This window comes from Aotus nancymaae, unplaced genomic scaffold, assembly GCF_030222135.1.
Source record: "Aotus nancymaae isolate 86718 unplaced genomic scaffold, 86718_ANA_hifiasm-v0.15.2.pri h1tg000049l, whole genome shotgun sequence".
Lineage (NCBI taxonomy): Eukaryota > Metazoa > Chordata > Mammalia > Primates > Aotidae > Aotus > Aotus nancymaae.
The window spans coordinates 26,443,174-26,460,779 of NW_026988463.1; the positions used below are offsets into that span (position 1 = coordinate 26,443,174).

Genomic DNA, 17,606 nt, shown 5'->3' on the forward strand with positions numbered 1-17,606 from the left:
TATAATCCCAGCACTTTGGGAGGCAGAGGCAGGCAGACTGCTTGAGCTCAGCAGTTCAAGACCAACCTGGGCAACATAGCAAGATCCCGCCTCTATAAAAGATACCAAAAAAAAAAATTTTCTGGGCATGCTGGCATGTGTCCCCAGCTAATCAGGAGGCTGACTGAGGTAGGAGGATCACTTGAGCCCAGATGGCAGAGGTTGCAGTGAGCTGAGATCGTGCCACTGCACTCCAGCCTGGATGATAGAAGACCTTATCTCAAAAAAAAAAAAAAAAGAAAGAAAGAAAGAAAGATCACCCTAGAGATTCTTTTAGACATGTGAAAGGATGAACGATCTCATCATAGAAGAAATGCAAACTCTTTTACAATGAGTGCTCTATCCCATATCCTTCCCAGATTAACTCAGGGGAAGGTATGAGGAAACTGGAACCTTCCAGCACTTGCTAGGGGACATGTAAAGAGGTACAGGCACTTTGGTTAGCAATCTGACAGTATTCAAGAATTAGTGACCAGTGATTCCACTCCCAGATGGAAGCTCCCGAGAAAAATCCCACAAAGGTACCCCAAAGGGATCACTACAACGTTGCCTGCAATAGCGACATCCTGGAATTAGAACTGGACTTAGTTATAAATGACAGAAACCCTAAAATAACTGTGATTTTAAGAGGGACAGCAGTCCCTCTTTCACGGGAAAGCTCAGAGGTCAGCACTGCCAGGCCAATGAGGTGCTATATGAATGTTGTGATCCAGGCACCTTCTCTCACTGTCCTGGCCCGTGTGGCTTCTGTTCCAGAGGTCACCTCAAGTCAGTAGGGCTGCTCCACTTCCAGTAAGGCAGGAGGCAAGCAAAGGAGAGGGTACAAGTTGCCTGCTATGCACACTTTTGGGAAGTGGTACCTTACTCCACTTACACCCCAGGAGCCTGTATTGGCACTGGCTACATCTAGCTACAATGGAGGCCAAGAAGTACTCTAAATTTTTTTTTTTTTTTTTTTTTTTGGAGACAGGGTCTTGATCTGTTGCCCAGGCTGGAAGGGGTTGGCACAACCATAGCTCATTGCAACCTCAACCTCCTGGATTCAAGGGATCCTCCCACCTCAGCCTCCCAGGGTACTAGATAGGATTTCAGGTGTGTGCCCCCTACCCAGCCACTGTCTATTCTGAGTATCTCTGTGCTTCACTAAAAACCATGGGTTCTAGTACCACAGAAGGAGGAAGAATGGATATAAAGGAATAACTAACGATCTTTCTCACAAGGATTTTAGTGGGGGTCACATGAGGGCCACAAGGACAAAAATCCTGCAGTATACACAAGTTAAACATATTGCCATTTATTCTGTTGAGGCTAAATATATAATTTTAACATATTCAAACTTATTAATGGACATTTAAAAAGCTGAAAAAGTGGAGACTGTACCATGTTATGGATGATTTTAATGTCATCAAAGTCAAAGGAATGCGACATTCCAACAAAACATTTTAAGAAGTTGACATACTTTTGTTACAATCATGCAAGTATCAGAGAAAGATTGATGGCTTTTTTTTTAGTAGACATTAATGAGAAAACTGGCTCATTATATGACAAAAAGTGAAACTTGGATCTCATATGCAAAGGCGCATTTCACTGGATTTTTTTTTTTTTAAGAGACAAGGTCTCGCTGTATTGCCCAAACTGGTCTCAAATTCCTGGGCTCAAGCGATCCTCCTGACTCAACCTCCTGAGTACAAAAGTGCATCTCAAATAGTTTTAAAGTAATATTTAATATTTAGCAACCAGTATAGCCCAGCATTAACCTATCAGAAGAAGTGCCTGACTGTTGAGAACAGATGCCGCCAAGGCGCCAGCCCTGTGTGTTCCGGCTAGCTTTCAGTCCTGTGTAGTATTCTCAGTATGAAAGGAAAAGCTGAAGAGCTAATAGGAGAAAATGTAAAATATCTTAACGCTATTAAATAAGCAATCAAAAAGCAACCAGCTGCAGGATGATAGTTCATACTGTCTACATTAAGAATTTCTTTCTTTTTTTTTTTTGAGACAGAGTCTCGCTCTGTCACTCAGGCTGAAGTGCACTGATGTGATCTCGACTCACTGCAACCTCCACCTCCCAGGTTCAAGTGATCCTCCTTCCTCAGCCTCCCCAGTAGCTGGGATTACAGGTGTGAGCCACCACACCCAGTCAAAATTAAGAATTTCTTATCAGTGAAGGATACCCTTAGATACACAGAAATTTTCCATTTTTCCCCCCTTTACATTTTTTTTTTTTTTTTTTTTTTGTACAGACGAGGTCTCACTATGTTGCCCAGGCTGGTCTTGAACTCCTGGGCTCAAGCAATCCTCCCACCTCGGCCTCCCAAAGTGCTGGGATTACAGGTGTGAGCCTCCATGCCCAGCCCAAATATGCATTCTTGGAGTTATTTGCAGTTGCCCAGGAATGTACAAGCCACTCCTGAAAATAAACCAAAAAAGATAAGAAACCCCAAGAAAAAATGGGCAAAGCACAGAAAGGGAAACCAGAAAGGCTGATAGGTGAAAAAATGCTGATAGGTGAAAAAATTCCCCAAATGAATGCCGATCAGATGAATCTACATTAAAGCACAGCACCGCTATCTACCCATCAGACTGACAAAAATTAGGAAGTCCGGCAATACAAGTGCTGGCGAGGATGAGGAGAAATGGGCGGCCTCAAGTAGGAGGGTCAGTCACCATTCTAAAGAAAAATCTGGAAAACCATAAAGAAACTGATCTCTATGACCTGTAAGCCCATCCTGGGTACATATTCCAGTGAATGTTTCACACAAGCACAGAAGGGGACACACGAAAGGATGTTTATCGTGGCCTTGTATCCAGTGCCGATGGGTCGGAAGCACCCAGGTGTCCCCCACTTTAGGCCATGTGTGTAAATTGCAATTGACACTGTGGAGTGCCACATGGCAGGTAAAAGCAATGGCGCATTTCTAGAAGAGGCAATAGGGCTATATCTAAACACACATTGGGTGAAAATGGCATAAGACCTATTGAACAATAGCACTATGTACAGTAAAAGCACATATTCACACATGAAATTTGGTATTTTACAATAATACATTCATATTTAAAGACATGGGTGCTTATGGGAGAGGATGGTATAAAGAAATGGAAAAAAGCCATAAAACCAGAGAATCCTCACATGGGACTGTATTCCTGAGATCCAAAACCAAAGGGCTGAATGTGCTGTTATGCCTTAAATGCGTGCACCAGGAAGTGTAAACTAGAAAGGGTGGCTCTGAAGGGTCCTGGGGTGAGGAAGACACCTGGGCTGAGAATCCACCACCTTTACCCTTCAAAAGAGTCCCCCAGTTGTCTGCTTACGCTTCAGCCAACATGTGTGAGCTTGGTCATTTCCTGCAAGCCAGGCAACCACACCAGTGTATGAGCCTCAAGCAAATGTCAGTCCCAAGCCTCAGATGGGACTAAGGCCTCTGCTGGGCTAGGCATGGTGTAAATCCCAGGCCTGGAAGCTCGTACCCAACCCTCATTTATTTCAACTTACTTTCAGTATGTGCATAGTTTCATAGAGCAGACATTTCCGTGAGGGTAGGGGGATGATGGTGAAAGGGGAAGGGTGAGGGGACATCTCCATATCACAAGGCTGCAAAATCCAGTATGACTTGTAGATGGAGCCACAGGCCACCCAGAGCAACAACACCCACAGAACTCACCAAGTGGCTAACGGCTCTAAACGGGGGTCAACAGGAGAGGGGACAAAGGTCACTCCTTGATTTTGCTGCAGCTTAAAGGTAAGTTCTACCTCAGCTTCTGCTAGCCCTTATGGGGCAAAAAGGGGGAATCATTCTCCCCAAGTCCAAGCTGGGCCTTCAAACAGGGATGGGGGTGTCAGCCCCAGACCTCAATGAGGTCCCCAGATTCCATGCCCAGGTCAGCCGGCAGCTCCCTGCCTGAAAGCTTTGTCCCATCAAAGAAGAAGGAGAGCTTCTGTCCCGAGAGCCCCATGGCCTCCTCGTAGCGGGACATAAGGGTCTTGAGAGGGGAATCCTGGATGGAGAGGAACGAAAATGGACGTCAGAGCATGAAAACGGGGTTGGGGAGGGAATCCTATAGGGACAAACAGGGAACTTGGGACAGGGAAGTCGGGGGGGTGGGGACAATAAAGTCAGGGCCCCATGAGGGGAAACTTGAGAGGACAAAAAAGCCAGCCTAGCTGGCTCGTCCCTGGGAGCTGGGACAAATCCCCTCATCCCTCTGGGTTCCAAGTTGCTCAGGCAGAGGGTGGGGGCCACGAGCCCAAGGCTTAGGAGTGTAGGCTTCAAGCTAGGCAAGTCCTCCTAGGCTCGGCCTCCTCCTCTATGAAATGGAGGCGTGTACCAATAAGAGAGCCCAGACTCTAGAGTGAGGCTGAGCCGAGCTGGAGGGCAGGCTCTCCCACCTACTAGACACAGGACCTTAAAAAACCATTATGTTATGTCCCCCAGAGAAGACACCTTGAGGTCTTTACCCCTGGTAAGTGTGAATGTGATGTGATTTGGACATGGGGCCTTTGCAGATGGAAACAAGTTGAGGTTGTACTGGATTAGGATGAGTGCTAATGCTAGGGGACTGGTAGACCGCTCAATGCAGCCTCCGCCTCCTAGGTTCAAGCGATTCTCCTGCCTCAGCCTCCTGAGTAGCTGTGACTACAGACACAGGCCACCACACCCAGCTAAATTTTTGCATTTTTGGTAGAGACAGAGTTTCTCTATGTTACCAGGCCGGTCTCAAACTTCCTGAGCTCAGGTGATCAACCCGCTTTGGCCTCCCAAAGTGCTGGGATGACAGGCTTGAGCCCCTGCACTGGCCTGGGACTGGTATACTCATGAAACAGACACAGAAACACAGACATGAGGGGAGAGCACACGTGATGACAGAGGCAGAATGGAGTGCACCTGTAAGCCAAGAACACCAAGGACTGCGGGTCGCTGGCAGGAGCCAAGAAGAGACAAGGCAGGTTCCACGAAGAGTCCCTGAGAGACTGCATGATGTTATCAAATATATATTTGGTCTTTGTATGTTTCCTGGTATAAAATCCTAAAATCCTAAAATCCTTGGGCTCTTCAAAGAGTTAAGTATCTTTTTGCATGCTAATGAGTTGACTGGTGCCTGGCAGCCCCCAGAGAGCTTCAGGAATGGTGACAGTCACTAGAAAGACCAAGGTAGGATAAGAGAGTTGGGACTTTTTCCCACCCTCACCCCCAACCTCTAAAAAGGAGAGAGAGCGTGAAGGTTGAGTTACCCCCAATGGCCAGTGGTTTAATCAGTCATGCCTATATAACAAATCTTCCATAAAAATCCAGAGGACAGGGTTTTTGGAGAGCTTCCCAGCAGTTGACCATGTGGTGGTTCCTCAAGAGTGGTGCTCAGGCAAGGTATGGAAGCTCTGCGCCCTTTTCCCATGCTGTGCCCTATGCATCTCTTCATTTGTATCCCTTGTAACATCCTTTTATAATAAACCAGTAAACATAAGTAAGTGTCTCCATGAGTTCTGCGAGGTGCTCTAGTAAATTAAACCCAAGGACGGGGCCAGGCACAGTGGCTCACGCCTATAATCCCAGCACTTTGGGAGGCTAAGGTGGGAGGATCAGTTGAGCCCAGGAGTTTGAGTCCAGCCCGGGCAACATAGTGAGACCCCCATCTACAGAAAATAATTTTAAAAATTAACCAAGGGTAATGGCACACATCCTAGTCCCAGCTACTCAGGAGGCTGAGGTGGAAGGATCACTTAAGCCCAGGAGTTTGAGGTTATAGTAAGCCATGATCGCACCACTGCGCTCCAGCCTGGACAACACAGACAGACCTTGTCTTTTTAAAAAAACAAAAAAAGAAAGAAAGAAAAAACCTTATTTGTTTTCTTCCCCCATATCTTCAGAGACCCTGGCTCTGCTAACATCTTGATTTCAGACTTCTTCCCTCCAGAACAATGAGAGGGAAGCCACCCAATTTGTTTTAAGCCCCCCAATTTGTGGTACTTTGTTACAAAAGTCAAAATACAAAAAAGAGGGGTGCTGCTGGAATAAATGGTTAAATGTAACAGTGGCTTTGGAATTGGATCAAGGCTGAAAGAATTTTTTTTTTTTTTTTGAGATAGGGTCTTGCTTTGTCCCCCAGGCTGGAGTACAGTGGCACAATCTCAGCTCACTGCAGCCTCAATCTCCCAGGCACAAACAATCCTCACACCTCAGCCTCCTCAGTAACTGGAACTATAGGCATGCGCTAGCATGCTGGGCTTATTTTTGTATTTTTTTGTAGAGGCAGGGTTTCACTATGTTACCCAGGTTGGTCTTGAACTTCTGAGCTCAAGCAATCTGTCCACCTTGGCCTCCCAAAGTGTTGGGATTACAGGTGTGAGTCACCACGCCTGGCCAAAGCTAGAAGAATTTTGAGGTGCATGTTAGAAAAAAACCTAGACTGCCTTGAAGAGATTGCTGGTGGAAATATGGACTTTAAAGGGAATGTCGCTGCAGGCTCCAGAAGAGGACGGGTACAGAGAAAGCTCCTATCATCTTAAGAGGATACATATATTGTTATGAACAGAAGGCTGCTAGAAATATGAATATTAAAGGTGTTTCTGGTGAGGTCTCTGTAGGAAATGAGGAATGTGTTACTGGTAACTGGAATAAAAGTTTCCAATAAAGGTGGCACAATCATGGCTCACTATAGCTTCAATCGCCCAGGCTCAAGCAATCCTGCCTCAGCCTCCTGGGGAGCTGGGACTACAGATGCTGGGATTATAAGTGTGAGCTACTGCACCTGGCCCAATTTCTCCCTTTTGAAATGGGAATGTTTATCCTATGTCTGTCCCATCTTTTGGAAGCCAATACTTATTTTCTAGATTTTACGGGTCCACAGAGAGAGAGGAATTTTGTCCCAGAATGAACCATACAAAGTCTCATCCCAAACTGATTTAATGATTTAGAAAATAAGATTGGGACTTCTTGAGTTGATTCTTGAGTTGAGTGAGATTTTGGACTTAAGAGTTGATGCTGGGATGTTAGAATGGGATGAATATATTTTGAAAATGGGAAGGCCATGAGAACTGTATTGCCTGAAAAGGTATTTTGTGGTCCTAATCCCTGGTAAATGTGAATGTGACCTTATTTGGAAGTAGGGACTTTGTGGATATAATCAAGTTAAGATGAGGTCATGCTTGGTTAGGGTGGGGTAGCCCAACATGACCTATGTCCCTCCAAGAAGAGAGAACACAGACAGAGACACACGGAGAACAGCACGTGATCACAGAGGCAGAGACTGGAGTGACACAGCTTCAAGCCAAGGAACTCTGGTCACTAGCAGAAGCTACAAAGAGGTAAGGAAGGTTTCCACCCAGAGTCTCAGAGGGAACGAGGCCCTGCCAACACCTTGATTTCAGACCTCTCGCCTCCAAAGTGTAAGGGAAGAAGTTTCTATCGTTTTAAGCCACCCAGTTTGCGTATTTTGTTGCAGTGGCCTTAAGAAGTGAATATAGGCTGCGCACGGTGGCTCACGCCTGTAATCCCGACACTCTGGGAGGCCGAGGCGGGTGGATCACTTGAGGTCGGGAGTTTGAGACCAGTCTGACCGACATGGAGAAACCCCGTCTCTACTAAAAATACAAAAATTAGCCGGCCACGAGCACCTGTAAATCCCAGCTACTCTGGAGGCTGAGGCAGGAGAATCACTTGAACCCAGAAGGCAGAGGTTGCAGTGAGCCAAGATCATGCCATTGCATTCCAGCCTGGGTGACAGAGCAAGACTCCGTCTCAAAAAAAAAAAAAAATGACTTCAGCAAGTTGCTTATTCCACCTCTCTAGAATTCAGTCCTCTTATTGCCGAATGAGGATAACAACAGTGGTTTCCCACATCAGATTGCTGTGAAATTAAGTAAGATCCTGAATGTGAGGAAATCCTCAGCATGGGATCTGGCACTTAGCCACGTGGCCTTTGTTGTTATTTTGATGGGTTTTATTGATTACTGTCCAAGGGTCCTTTCTGTTTTAATCAGAAGGAGTCAGGAGACTGAGGGGGCACCCAGACTAGGGCAGAGAGTGCCAGCAGAAGCAGGGAGGGAAGGTGAACAATGGGTTTTCCCACTGCCTAGGATGGCTGGGAACCCAAGAACATGGAGGGCAGTGTCTCCTGCAAGTCAAGATTAGGGAACTCCATTCTCCATTAACTGACAAGAGAGACGAGAGGTGGCAGAGGACACAGTGGGGGTGCGGAGAGCCATCCCTCCCACTCACTCGAGACAGTGAGACTTCCAGCGTCTGGTGTTTCTCCTTCCCCTGCACCCGGAGCTGGAGCTGTTGGGATGTCTCTGTGGCCTCTGGAGAACTTGCTAGTACCACACAGTCTGTGGGAGGCAGAATCAGGAAGCCAGGCTAAGTCGGGGCTTGGAAGCAGGGCCCGTGCTGAACCTCTCCCCATATCCCCTTCCCCTGGCAAACGTCTCAAGGTCCCACCTCCCTGCCTTCCTCTCACCAATGATGTCAGCCACTCCAAGCTTTAGGGTCCTGGGAGTGGCAGTAGGGGATAGCTCTGTCTCTCCAAAGAGCAAAAGGATCCTGCTTGGGGACACCCCAAGGTGGGCAGCCATGTGGTCCACCACACTCTGCAGGGGCTCCGACTAGGATGGGACAAAAAGCAAAAGAGGTCTTCCTGCATCAAAATCCACCCCCACACCACCACCACCAAACACAAGTTCTGGCCTTAGCTACTTGCTAAGCTCCTCAGCTGTGATTTCATTGTATTTACCCGGTAAGGTATAGAATAAAATCGTGTTAGCAAGGGATACTGGCAAGTAACACAAAGAAATACAGCAGCCATAGGTTAGGACAAAGAAAGGGGTGGTGGGGATTGCAGCAAACTGGAACTCACATGCCACCCAGACAGGCTAGCTGTTACGCAGCTCCAGTTGATTGGCACTGTGTGGGAACGTGGGCCAGTGTGACTACATCTTCCTATTTTTCTCTTTTTTTTTTTGAGACAGAGTTTCACTCTTGTTGCCCAGGCTGGAGTGCAGTGGCATGATCATGGCTCAATGCAACTTCTGCCTCCTGGGTTCAAGCAATTCTCCTGCCTCAGCCTCCTGAGTAGCTGGGATTACAGGTGCTCACCACTACACCTGCTTAATTTTTTATATTTTTAGTAGAGACAGGGTTTCATCATGTTGGCCAGGCTGGTCTCAAACTCCTGATCTCAGGTGATCCACTCGCCTCGGCCTCCCAAATATAGGTATTACAGGCATGAGCCAACATGCCTGGCTGAATCTTCCTATTTTTTAAGAGAAGTCAGAAATCCAGATCCTTTTTTTTTTTTTTTCAAGGCACAGTCTTGCTCTTCCACCCAGACTGGAGTGAAGAGGCACAATTTTGGCTCACTGCAACCTCTGCCCTGCAGGTTCAAGCTATTCTCCTGCTTCAGCTTCCCAAGCAGCTGGAATTATAGGCACCCACCACCACAACTGGCTAATTTTTGTATTTTTAGTAGAGACAGGGTTTTTAAGATGTTGGCCAGGCCAGTCTCGAACTCCTGACCTCAGGTGATTCACCCACCTCAGCCTCCTGAAGTGCTGGGATTACAGGCATGAGCCATCATACCCGGCCAGAAATCTGGACCTTTGTATGAAATCACCCATCACAAAGATGACAACAAACTTGTATATTTTTAAAGCACTTTGCCAGGCATGGTGGCTCACACCTATAACCTCAGCACTTTAGCAGACAGAGGTTAGAGGCTTGCTTGAGGTCAGGAATTCAAGATCAGCCTGAGCAACAAAGCAAGATCCCATCTCTATTTTTTTTTGTTTGTTTTTTTGGAGACAGGGTCTTGCTCTGTCACCCAGGCTATAGTGCAGTGGCACAAGCACAGCTCACTGCAGCCTCCAACTCCTGGACTCAGAAGATCCTCCTGCCTCAGCCTCCCAAGTCACTGGGCCTACAGGTGTGCGCCACCATGCCTGGCTAATTTTTTTATTTTTAGTAGAGACAAGGTCTCACTATTTTGTCCAGGCTGGTCTTAAACTCCTGGCCTCAAGTGATCCTCTCACCTTGACCTCCCAAAGTGCTGGGATTACAGGCATGAGCCACCATGCCTGGCCCCCATCTCTATGTTTCAAAAATAAAATCGGCTAGGCATGGTGGCTCACATCTCTAATCCTAGCACTTTGCGAGGCCGAGATAGGTGGATCACTTGAGATCAGGAGTTCAAGACCAGTGTGACCAACATGGTGAAACCCCATCTCTACTAAAAATACAAAAATTAGCCGGGTGTGGTGGGGGGCACCTGCAGTCTCAGCTACTCAGGAAGCTGAGGCAAGAGACTCGCCTGAACCTGGGAGGCAAAGGTTTCAGTGAGCCAGGATCATGCCACTGCACTTCAGCTTGGGTGACAGAGCGAGACTCCGTCTCAAAAAATAAAAATAAAATAATAAAATAAAATAAAAGTCTACAGGACAAAGAAAGCAGACACACTGTTGAAAAAGCCATGGGCTGCCAGTTAGCAACCTCTGGCTTAGTTGCTTGAATGATACACAATGCATCAGTAATGGTAAACATCTGTTATCATTCTTGGTGTTGAAACAGGGTCATCCCTACAAAACTATCAGGCTTGACCAGGAAGCTGGGGAAGCTCAGGGTGACTGAGTGGCATCTGCTCTGTCCAGGACAGTGAGAGCAAGCCCAAGAGGCAAGCCCAAGGTCCTAGGAGGGAAAGTAGGAAGGACTTCCAAAAAAAAAAACTTCTTAGAAGACAAGATGTGGCCAGGTGCAGCGGCTCATGCCTGTAATCCCAGCACTTTGGGAGGCCAAGGCGGGTGGATCACGGGGTCAAGAGATCGAGACCATCATGGCCAACATGGTGAAACCCGGTCTCTACTGAAAATGCAAAAATTTGCTGGGCGGGGTGGCGCTCACCTGTAGTCCCAGCTACGTGGGAGGCTGAGGCAGGAGAATCTCTTGAACCTGGGAGGTGGAGGTTGCAGTGAGCCAAGATTGCACCAGCCACTGCACTCCAGCCTGGCAACAGAGCGAGACTCTGTCGCAAATAAATAAATAAATAAATAAATAAGATGCTTCATACCTGAAATCCCAGCACTTTGGGAGGCCAATGAGGGACAATCGCTTGAGCCCAGGAGTTCAGAACCAACCTGGACATAGTGAAACCACTTTTTGAAGAAAAAGAAAGACACAGGATGCTTATGTGGAGCCTTGAAGAATGGGTAGAAAGTTTGCCAGAAAGAGAGGGGAGCATTGGGAAAAGGCAGACAGAGGAAACAAAAAGAGTGAAGGCATGAAGGACTGAAAAGAATGACAGGCAGCTCCAGAGAGCAGGCTGGGAAAAGGATGATACAGTCCCTTCTGCCAGGACACCCCTGCTGGACACCACCATCTCTCTAGAGGCATCTCCTGGGTCCTTCTCCCACGGGCCTCAGGCACTCACCATTCTGACAGGAAACCTGATCACGTCAGCCCGGCACCGGATTTTGAGCGGGAAGAGTCGGGGAGCCTCTGGGAGGATGGGCCCTTCCACCAAGACCACTTCATCCTCTTGGCCCTGTTGGTCTTGGCCCTGAGGTGGCTTGGGGCTCAGGCAAGAACGGAGATCCTGGAGGCGCTTGTTCACCTCCCTGCGGTGCAGACAGGACTCTGGGTCAGCTGGAGTCAGCCACCCTCCCAAACTGCCCTTTTCCATCCCAGCCAGAGCCCCTGCGCTTGGCACCTTAATTTCTCGAGTGCCCGAGTATGCTTTCTGCTTTTGGTCCTTTGTGAAGACTGGGGCAGAGGAGAGCTGTCCTGATTCCTGCAGAAGCAAGAGAAGGCAAGATGGAGGCAGTGGAGAGAGCCTGGCCCCACAAATCCCTAGAAACCAGATTCCTGGACAATCGAAAGCAGCATAGTCGGACGCAATGGCTCACACCTGTAATCCCAGCACTCTGGGAGGCTGAGCCAGGAGGATCGCTCAAGCCCAGGAGTCCAAGACCAGGCTGGGCAAGATGGGGAGACCCTACTTCTACAAAAAAAATTTTTTTAAATTAGCCAGGCATGGTGGCACACAGCTGTAGTCCCAGCTACTCAGGAGGCTGAGGTGGGAGGATTGCTTGAACCCAGGAATTTGAGGCTGCAACGAGCTACGATCACGCCACTGCACTCCAGCCTGGGCAATGGAATGAAATTCTATCTCTAAAAACGTAAAAATACATTTAAAAAATAAAAAGGGAGCCCCATTTCACTGAAAGGCAGGGGTAGGGGAGCAGGAAAGCCTGAGGAATTTTTTTTTTTTTTCAGACAAGAGTCTTGCTCTGTTGCCCAGGCTGGAGTGCAAGGACGCAATCTCAGCTCACTGCAACCTCCACCTCCCGGGTTCAAGCAATTCTCCTGCCTCAGCCTCCGAGTAGTGGCCTCCAAGTAGTGGCACCTGCCACCATGTCCAGCTAATTTTTGTATTTTTTAGTAAAGAAGGGGTTTCACCATGTTGACCAGGATGGTCTCAATCGCTTGACTTCATGATCCACCAGCCTCAGCCACCCAAAGTGCTGGGATTACAGGCATGAGCCACTGTGACCAGTCAGCATTATTTTTATATTTACATAAAAATGTAATATGCAATTTACATAAAAATGACACTGTGTACCATTGAAATATTCAAATATTAAGGAAGAAAATGCCTCACTTTTGAGATTAAACCACTTCCAGGAAAATATCCAATAATATCTGATAGAGAATAAGCACTTACCATATGTCCAGTGTTGCCCTGGCTGGTCTTGAACTCCTGGGCTCAAGTGATCTACTCCCCTCAGTCTCCCAAAGTGCTAGGATTACAGGCAAGAGCCACTGTACCCAGCCAAATGTTAACTCTTGATTGACTCAGCAATTCATTGACACAAATGCCACTATTATCCCTGGATTTGGGGGTTTTTGTTTGTTTGTTTGCTTTTTAGAGACAAGGTCTCACTCTGTTCCCCAGGTTGGAGTACAGTGGCACAATCATTGCTTGCTGCAGCCTCCAACTCCTGGGATCAAGCAATCCTCCCACCTCTGCCTCCGGAACAGCTGGGACTACAAGTATGCACCACCATGCCAGGCTAATTTGTGTCTGTGTGTGTGTGTGTGTGTGTGTGTGTGTGTGTGTGTGTGTGTACAGGGTCTCTCTATGTTGCCCAGGCTATAAAACAGGGTTTTATAGATGAAGAAAGAGAAGCATGGAGAGGACAGGGAAGCTGGATTGGAACCACACCTTAAACTGGCATTACTAGAGTCTGAGAATCCACTCCCAAGGGTGGTCCTGAAAGGTTCACTGTCACCCTCTGGAGTAAGCCACCTCTTTTCCCAAGCACTTCAATCTCCACATGAACCTCAACAGTCCTTCTATCCCTTCTTCTTACCCTTTTAGGAGTCACCCAAGGGTCCTGCCTACCTCAGCTTACCCCTCCAACTCATTTCCTGCTCCCAGGGCCCAAGGGCCCTGGCCTCACTCACGGAAACTCTGTCCTTTTCTTCTCTTCTTTATCCTTAGTCCTCAGCTTTGTCTTCCAGGGAGATCCTGGTGATGGGGAGTCCTCATGGTAGAGACCACTCAAATCTGCCAGCTCCACCTCTGAAGGCAGAAGAAGAGAAAGTAGAAGGGGTTTAGCCAAGGGAGGCCAGCGAAGGCCAAGGAGAAACAAGTCAGAGGCTTCAAGAAGGTCCCTGGAAAGGAGGAGACCATGGAGCCCCTGGTACACACAGAGCCAAATGATAATATCTGGAAAGGCGGCAGGGGATGCGACTGCTATTAGTATAAAGATCGCTCATATTGGCTGGGCGCGGTGGTCCATGCTTCTAATCCCAGCACTTTGGGAGGTCAAGGTGGGAGGATCACCTAAGGTCGGGAGTTCAAGACCAGTCTGACCAACATGGAGAAACCTCGTCTCTACTAAAAATACAAAATTAGCCAGGCATGGTGGCGCATGCCTGTAATCCCAGCTACTCAGGAGGCTGAGGCAGGAGAATCGCTTGAACCCGGGAGGCAGAGGTTGCAGTGAGCCGAGGTCGCACCATTGCACTCTAGCCTGGGCAACATGAGTGAAACTCCACCTCAAAAAAAAAAAAAAAAAAGATCGCTCATATCAACTTAAATTTCTCATGAAAAGAAACCAGGTATTATTTTCTATAATACAGAAATTTCTGTCCATTTGCCTGCCATCAATAAAGGATCATCACAAACCACAAAAATAAATACTATGAAAATTAAAAATGGTAAGAAACCCAAGATCAGTGGCTCTCAACCAGGCACAATTTTGCCTCCGAGGGGACATGTAGCAATGTCTAGAGAAAATTTTGCTTATCAAAATGTGGAGGGTGAGGGGGCTAAGGTGTAATATTTCCGAGGGATGGAAGTCAGGATGCCACGAAACTTTTACAATGTACAGAACAGCTTCCAACACCAAAGAATTTTCCAGTCCAAAAAATGTCAGTAATGCTGAAGTCATGAAATCCTCTTCTAACTAAATATGACAGCTGCCAGAGGCCTGTGATTCTGCTTTTTTTTTTTTTGAGACCCAAGTCTTACTGTGTCACCTAGGTTGGAGTGCAATGGCATGATCATGGCTCACTGCAGCCTCGACTTCCTGGGCTCAAGTGATTCTCCCATCTCATCCTCCTGAGTAGCTAGAACTACAAGTACACATCACCATGCCTGGTTAATTTTTAATTTTTTATTTTTGTACAAACAAGGTCTCACCATGTTGCACAGGCTGGTCTCAAACTCCTGGGCTCAAGCAGTCCTCCCGCCTCAGCCTCCCAAAGTGCTGGGATTACAGTTGTGAGGCACTGTGCCCGGTCAATCCTGCATTTCTAGCAAGCTTCCAAAAAATGCCATATACAGCTGGGTCCACGTTTTGAGTATCAGGAATAGAGGTACCTTTTACATAGCACTTCTGTGTCCTAGGTACTGTCCTAAACCACATACCTAGCCAAGAGACCACTCTCTCTACATTCCCTTTTGTTAATTCTCACCAAAATCTGCACTAAAAGGGGTTCTACTACTATCCCCACTTTCCTAACGAGGAAATTGATGCATTGAGAAATTAAGAAACTTGCCCAGGCCAGGCGTGTTGGCTCATGCCCATAATCCCAGCACTTTGGGAGGCCGAGGTGGGTGGATCAGCTAAGGTCAGGAGTTCGAGACCAGCCTGGCCAACATGATGAAACCCCATCTCTACTAAAAATACAAAAATTAGCCCGGCATGACGGCAGGCCCCTGTAATCCCTGCTACTCAGGAGACTGAGACAGGAGAATCGCATGAAACTGGGATATGGAGGTTGCAGTAAGCTGAGATGGTGCCACTGTACTCCAGCCTGGGCAACAGAGCGGGACTCTGTCTCAAAAAACAAAAACAAAGAAACTTGCCCAAGGTCACATAGCTATTAAGAGATAGAGCTGGGATTCAAACCCAAGCTAGATGACTCCTGTCTGCCCTTAATCATCCCACCATACTCCCTTATGATATAAGAGTCTTGGTCCAAAGTCTCCATTTGCCCAGTGGACTATTTCCTTATTAGACTTGATTCCTACTCTCTGCCCTTGAGTTGTTTGCAAAAAATGCATCACTGGGCCGGGCGCAGTGGCTCATGCCTGTAATCCCAGCACTTTGGGAGGCTGAGGTGGGCAGATCACTTGAGGTTAGGAGTTCAAGACCAGCCTGACCAACATGGAGAAACCCTATCTCTACTAAAAATACAAAATTAGCCAGGCGTGGTGGTACATGCCTGTAATCCCAGCTACTCGGGAGGCTGAGGCAGAAGAATCACTTGAACCCGGGAGGCGGAGGCTGCAGTGAGCCAAGATCATGCCATTGCACTCTAGCCTGGGCAACAAGAGCGAAACTCCATCTCAAAAAAAGTATCACTTGGGGAGGACAAAGGGCAGCCCTGATAAGATTCAGAGAAGACCCTGCTGGCTCCAGTGTTCCCAAGAAACTTGCTGCAGATGTAACAAGATGTCACAGATACTCAACACCTCCCCCTTTCCTGCCCCCAAGGACTACAGAATCAGCATCTCTGCGGGTGGCACCAGAAATGTATACATTAACACATACTATGCCTGTTAATCCAGCTCCTGTGGCTAGGACGCAGCAGTCCCCTCTCCCATGCCCTTTTCTTGAGCCTCAGGAGACAAGTGACTGCAGGAATATAAACCCCAGGAAGACTCCTAAGAGAAGCCAGCGCTTAGTGCTTCCCCTTGAGGCCCTCCCTTACCTTCCTCAGCCCCTGGAGGGTAGAGTTTCAGGAGGGATAGGTCATCTGGGATAAGGTGAAGGCTACTTTTAACCTGCAAAGACAAGAAGGGAGAGGGGTCAGGCCCAAGTCAAGTCCTTCCCTCTACGGAAAGAAAAACCTGGGGGTAATTCTTCCCTGACACCGAGCTCCTAAATTCCTCCTAAGATCGCGGACACCTTGGCCCTCTCCTGGCGACTTAGGAGTCCAGATACTTCAGGATTCAGAATGGAATCCCTTCACCCTTTCCTCAGTCTGCCTAAGGCACTCTGAAGATGTATGTTTTGTCCTTTTTAACAAGGTTAATAGCCGCCCCTCTATCACAGACTCTTAGGGACTCCCAGCCCCCCAGCTCACACGACCATCGGGGGACCCCAGCCTCCTGGAGCAACCTAGTCCTCTCTGAACCTGCATGGACCCCAACCTCCAATACCTCAGCTCCCTGGCTTCATTAGCCATGGGCCCCAACCTCAAAATCCAACGGCTTCGGTTCCTTCCAGTCCCTCTAAATCCACAGGAACCCCAGCTCTTCAGCCTCCCTGTGCCCTCAAGACTCTAGCTCCTAGGAATCCTAAACTTCCAATGCATCCCAACCTCCTTCACCACCCCGGTCTGCAGAAAGTCCCGGAGCCCTGTCTCTCCCTGCCTCCAACACCCTAGCACCCCAGGTCCAGCCCCAGAACCCCAGCCTCAACACTCCTACAGCCCTACCGTCCCCGAACGCCGGCCCCTCCCTGGAGATCAAGCCCCTGGCCCTTCCGCCTGTCCCCTCCCCGGTACCGGCCGCACCTTCCCCGGGACCGGCCGCACCTTCCCCGAGTACACCGGAACAAGCGGCGCCTCCCCTGGATCCAGCAGCAGCCGGCGCCGCCGCCTGACGGGCTCCCGCGGGGGTCCTGCGGGCCGCGCGTCCGCCCCTTCGCTGTCACTGTCGCTGTCATCCCGGGACGCGGCCGGCCCGGGGGTCTCCGGGGGCGCAACCTCAACCGCGTCAGCTGCACCGCAAGCAGTGGCGACCTCCAGAATTTCCTCATCGCTGTCGCTGACCAAGTCCACAGACACCACGTCCAGAGTGCCCCGGGCTGGAGACCGCTGAGCCCGAGGACGCCGGCCCCGGCCGCCCCGACCCCTTCGGCCGGCACCGCTCCCTCGGGACCAACGGCCCCGCTTCCCCACAGATTCCGCCATGGCACACGCTCCGCCACCACAACGCCCGCCTCCTCTCGCCTCGCCCCGCCCACTTCAGAGACTTTCGCCTTTCATTGGACAAACAGCCTGCTCGTTAGCACCTCTTCACGCCCACACGCGCGGGATCCGCCCTTCCGCCTTTTCATTGGTCTCTGTACC

At 48.7% G+C, this 17,606-nt stretch overlaps 1 protein-coding gene across 3 annotated transcripts; it reads right to left on the bottom strand.

The window, feature by feature from the left end:
- Nucleotides 1-1,317: 1,317 nt before the first annotated feature.
- On the bottom strand, nucleotides 1,318-17,447 carry NFATC2IP (nuclear factor of activated T cells 2 interacting protein). Of its 3 annotated transcripts, XM_021672335.2 has the most exons (8): nucleotides 17,070-17,447; nucleotides 16,242-16,314; nucleotides 13,482-13,599; nucleotides 11,725-11,805; nucleotides 11,446-11,632; nucleotides 8,488-8,632; nucleotides 8,250-8,359; nucleotides 1,318-4,032 (listed from the first exon to the last, which is right to left on the bottom strand). In XM_021672335.2, exons 1-8 carry the CDS (start codon nucleotides 17,445-17,447, stop codon nucleotides 3,874-3,876), a joined length of 1,251 nt encoding a protein of 416 aa, XP_021528010.1. In that variant the 3' UTR covers nucleotides 1,318-3,873. The 3 variants fall into 3 exon arrangements, with proteins under 3 accessions (XP_021528010.1, XP_064218673.1, XP_064218674.1); XM_064362603.1 differs by lacking the exons at nucleotides 8,250-8,359; nucleotides 8,488-8,632; XM_064362604.1 differs by lacking the exons at nucleotides 8,488-8,632; nucleotides 11,446-11,632; nucleotides 11,725-11,805; nucleotides 13,482-13,599.
- Nucleotides 17,448-17,606: the final 159 nt, after the last annotated feature.

What these genes read in the sequence shown, in the direction of transcription:
- NFATC2IP (XM_021672335.2), bottom strand. Translation starts at nt 17,447, where the DNA reads ATGGCGGAATCTGTGGGGAAGCGGGGCCGTTGGTCCCGAGGGAGCGGT. An exon ending in TCAGGTTTCCTGTCAGAATG is followed by an intron (nt 8,633 to 11,445) that starts GTGAGTGCCTGA and finishes GTCCCATCCTAG; the next exon opens with TCGGAGCCCCTGCAGAGTGT. An exon ending in TGGAAGTCTCACTGTCTCGA is followed by an intron (nt 4,033 to 8,249) that starts GTGAGTGGGAGG and finishes CTCTCCATCCAG; the next exon opens with GATTCCCCTCTCAAGACCCT.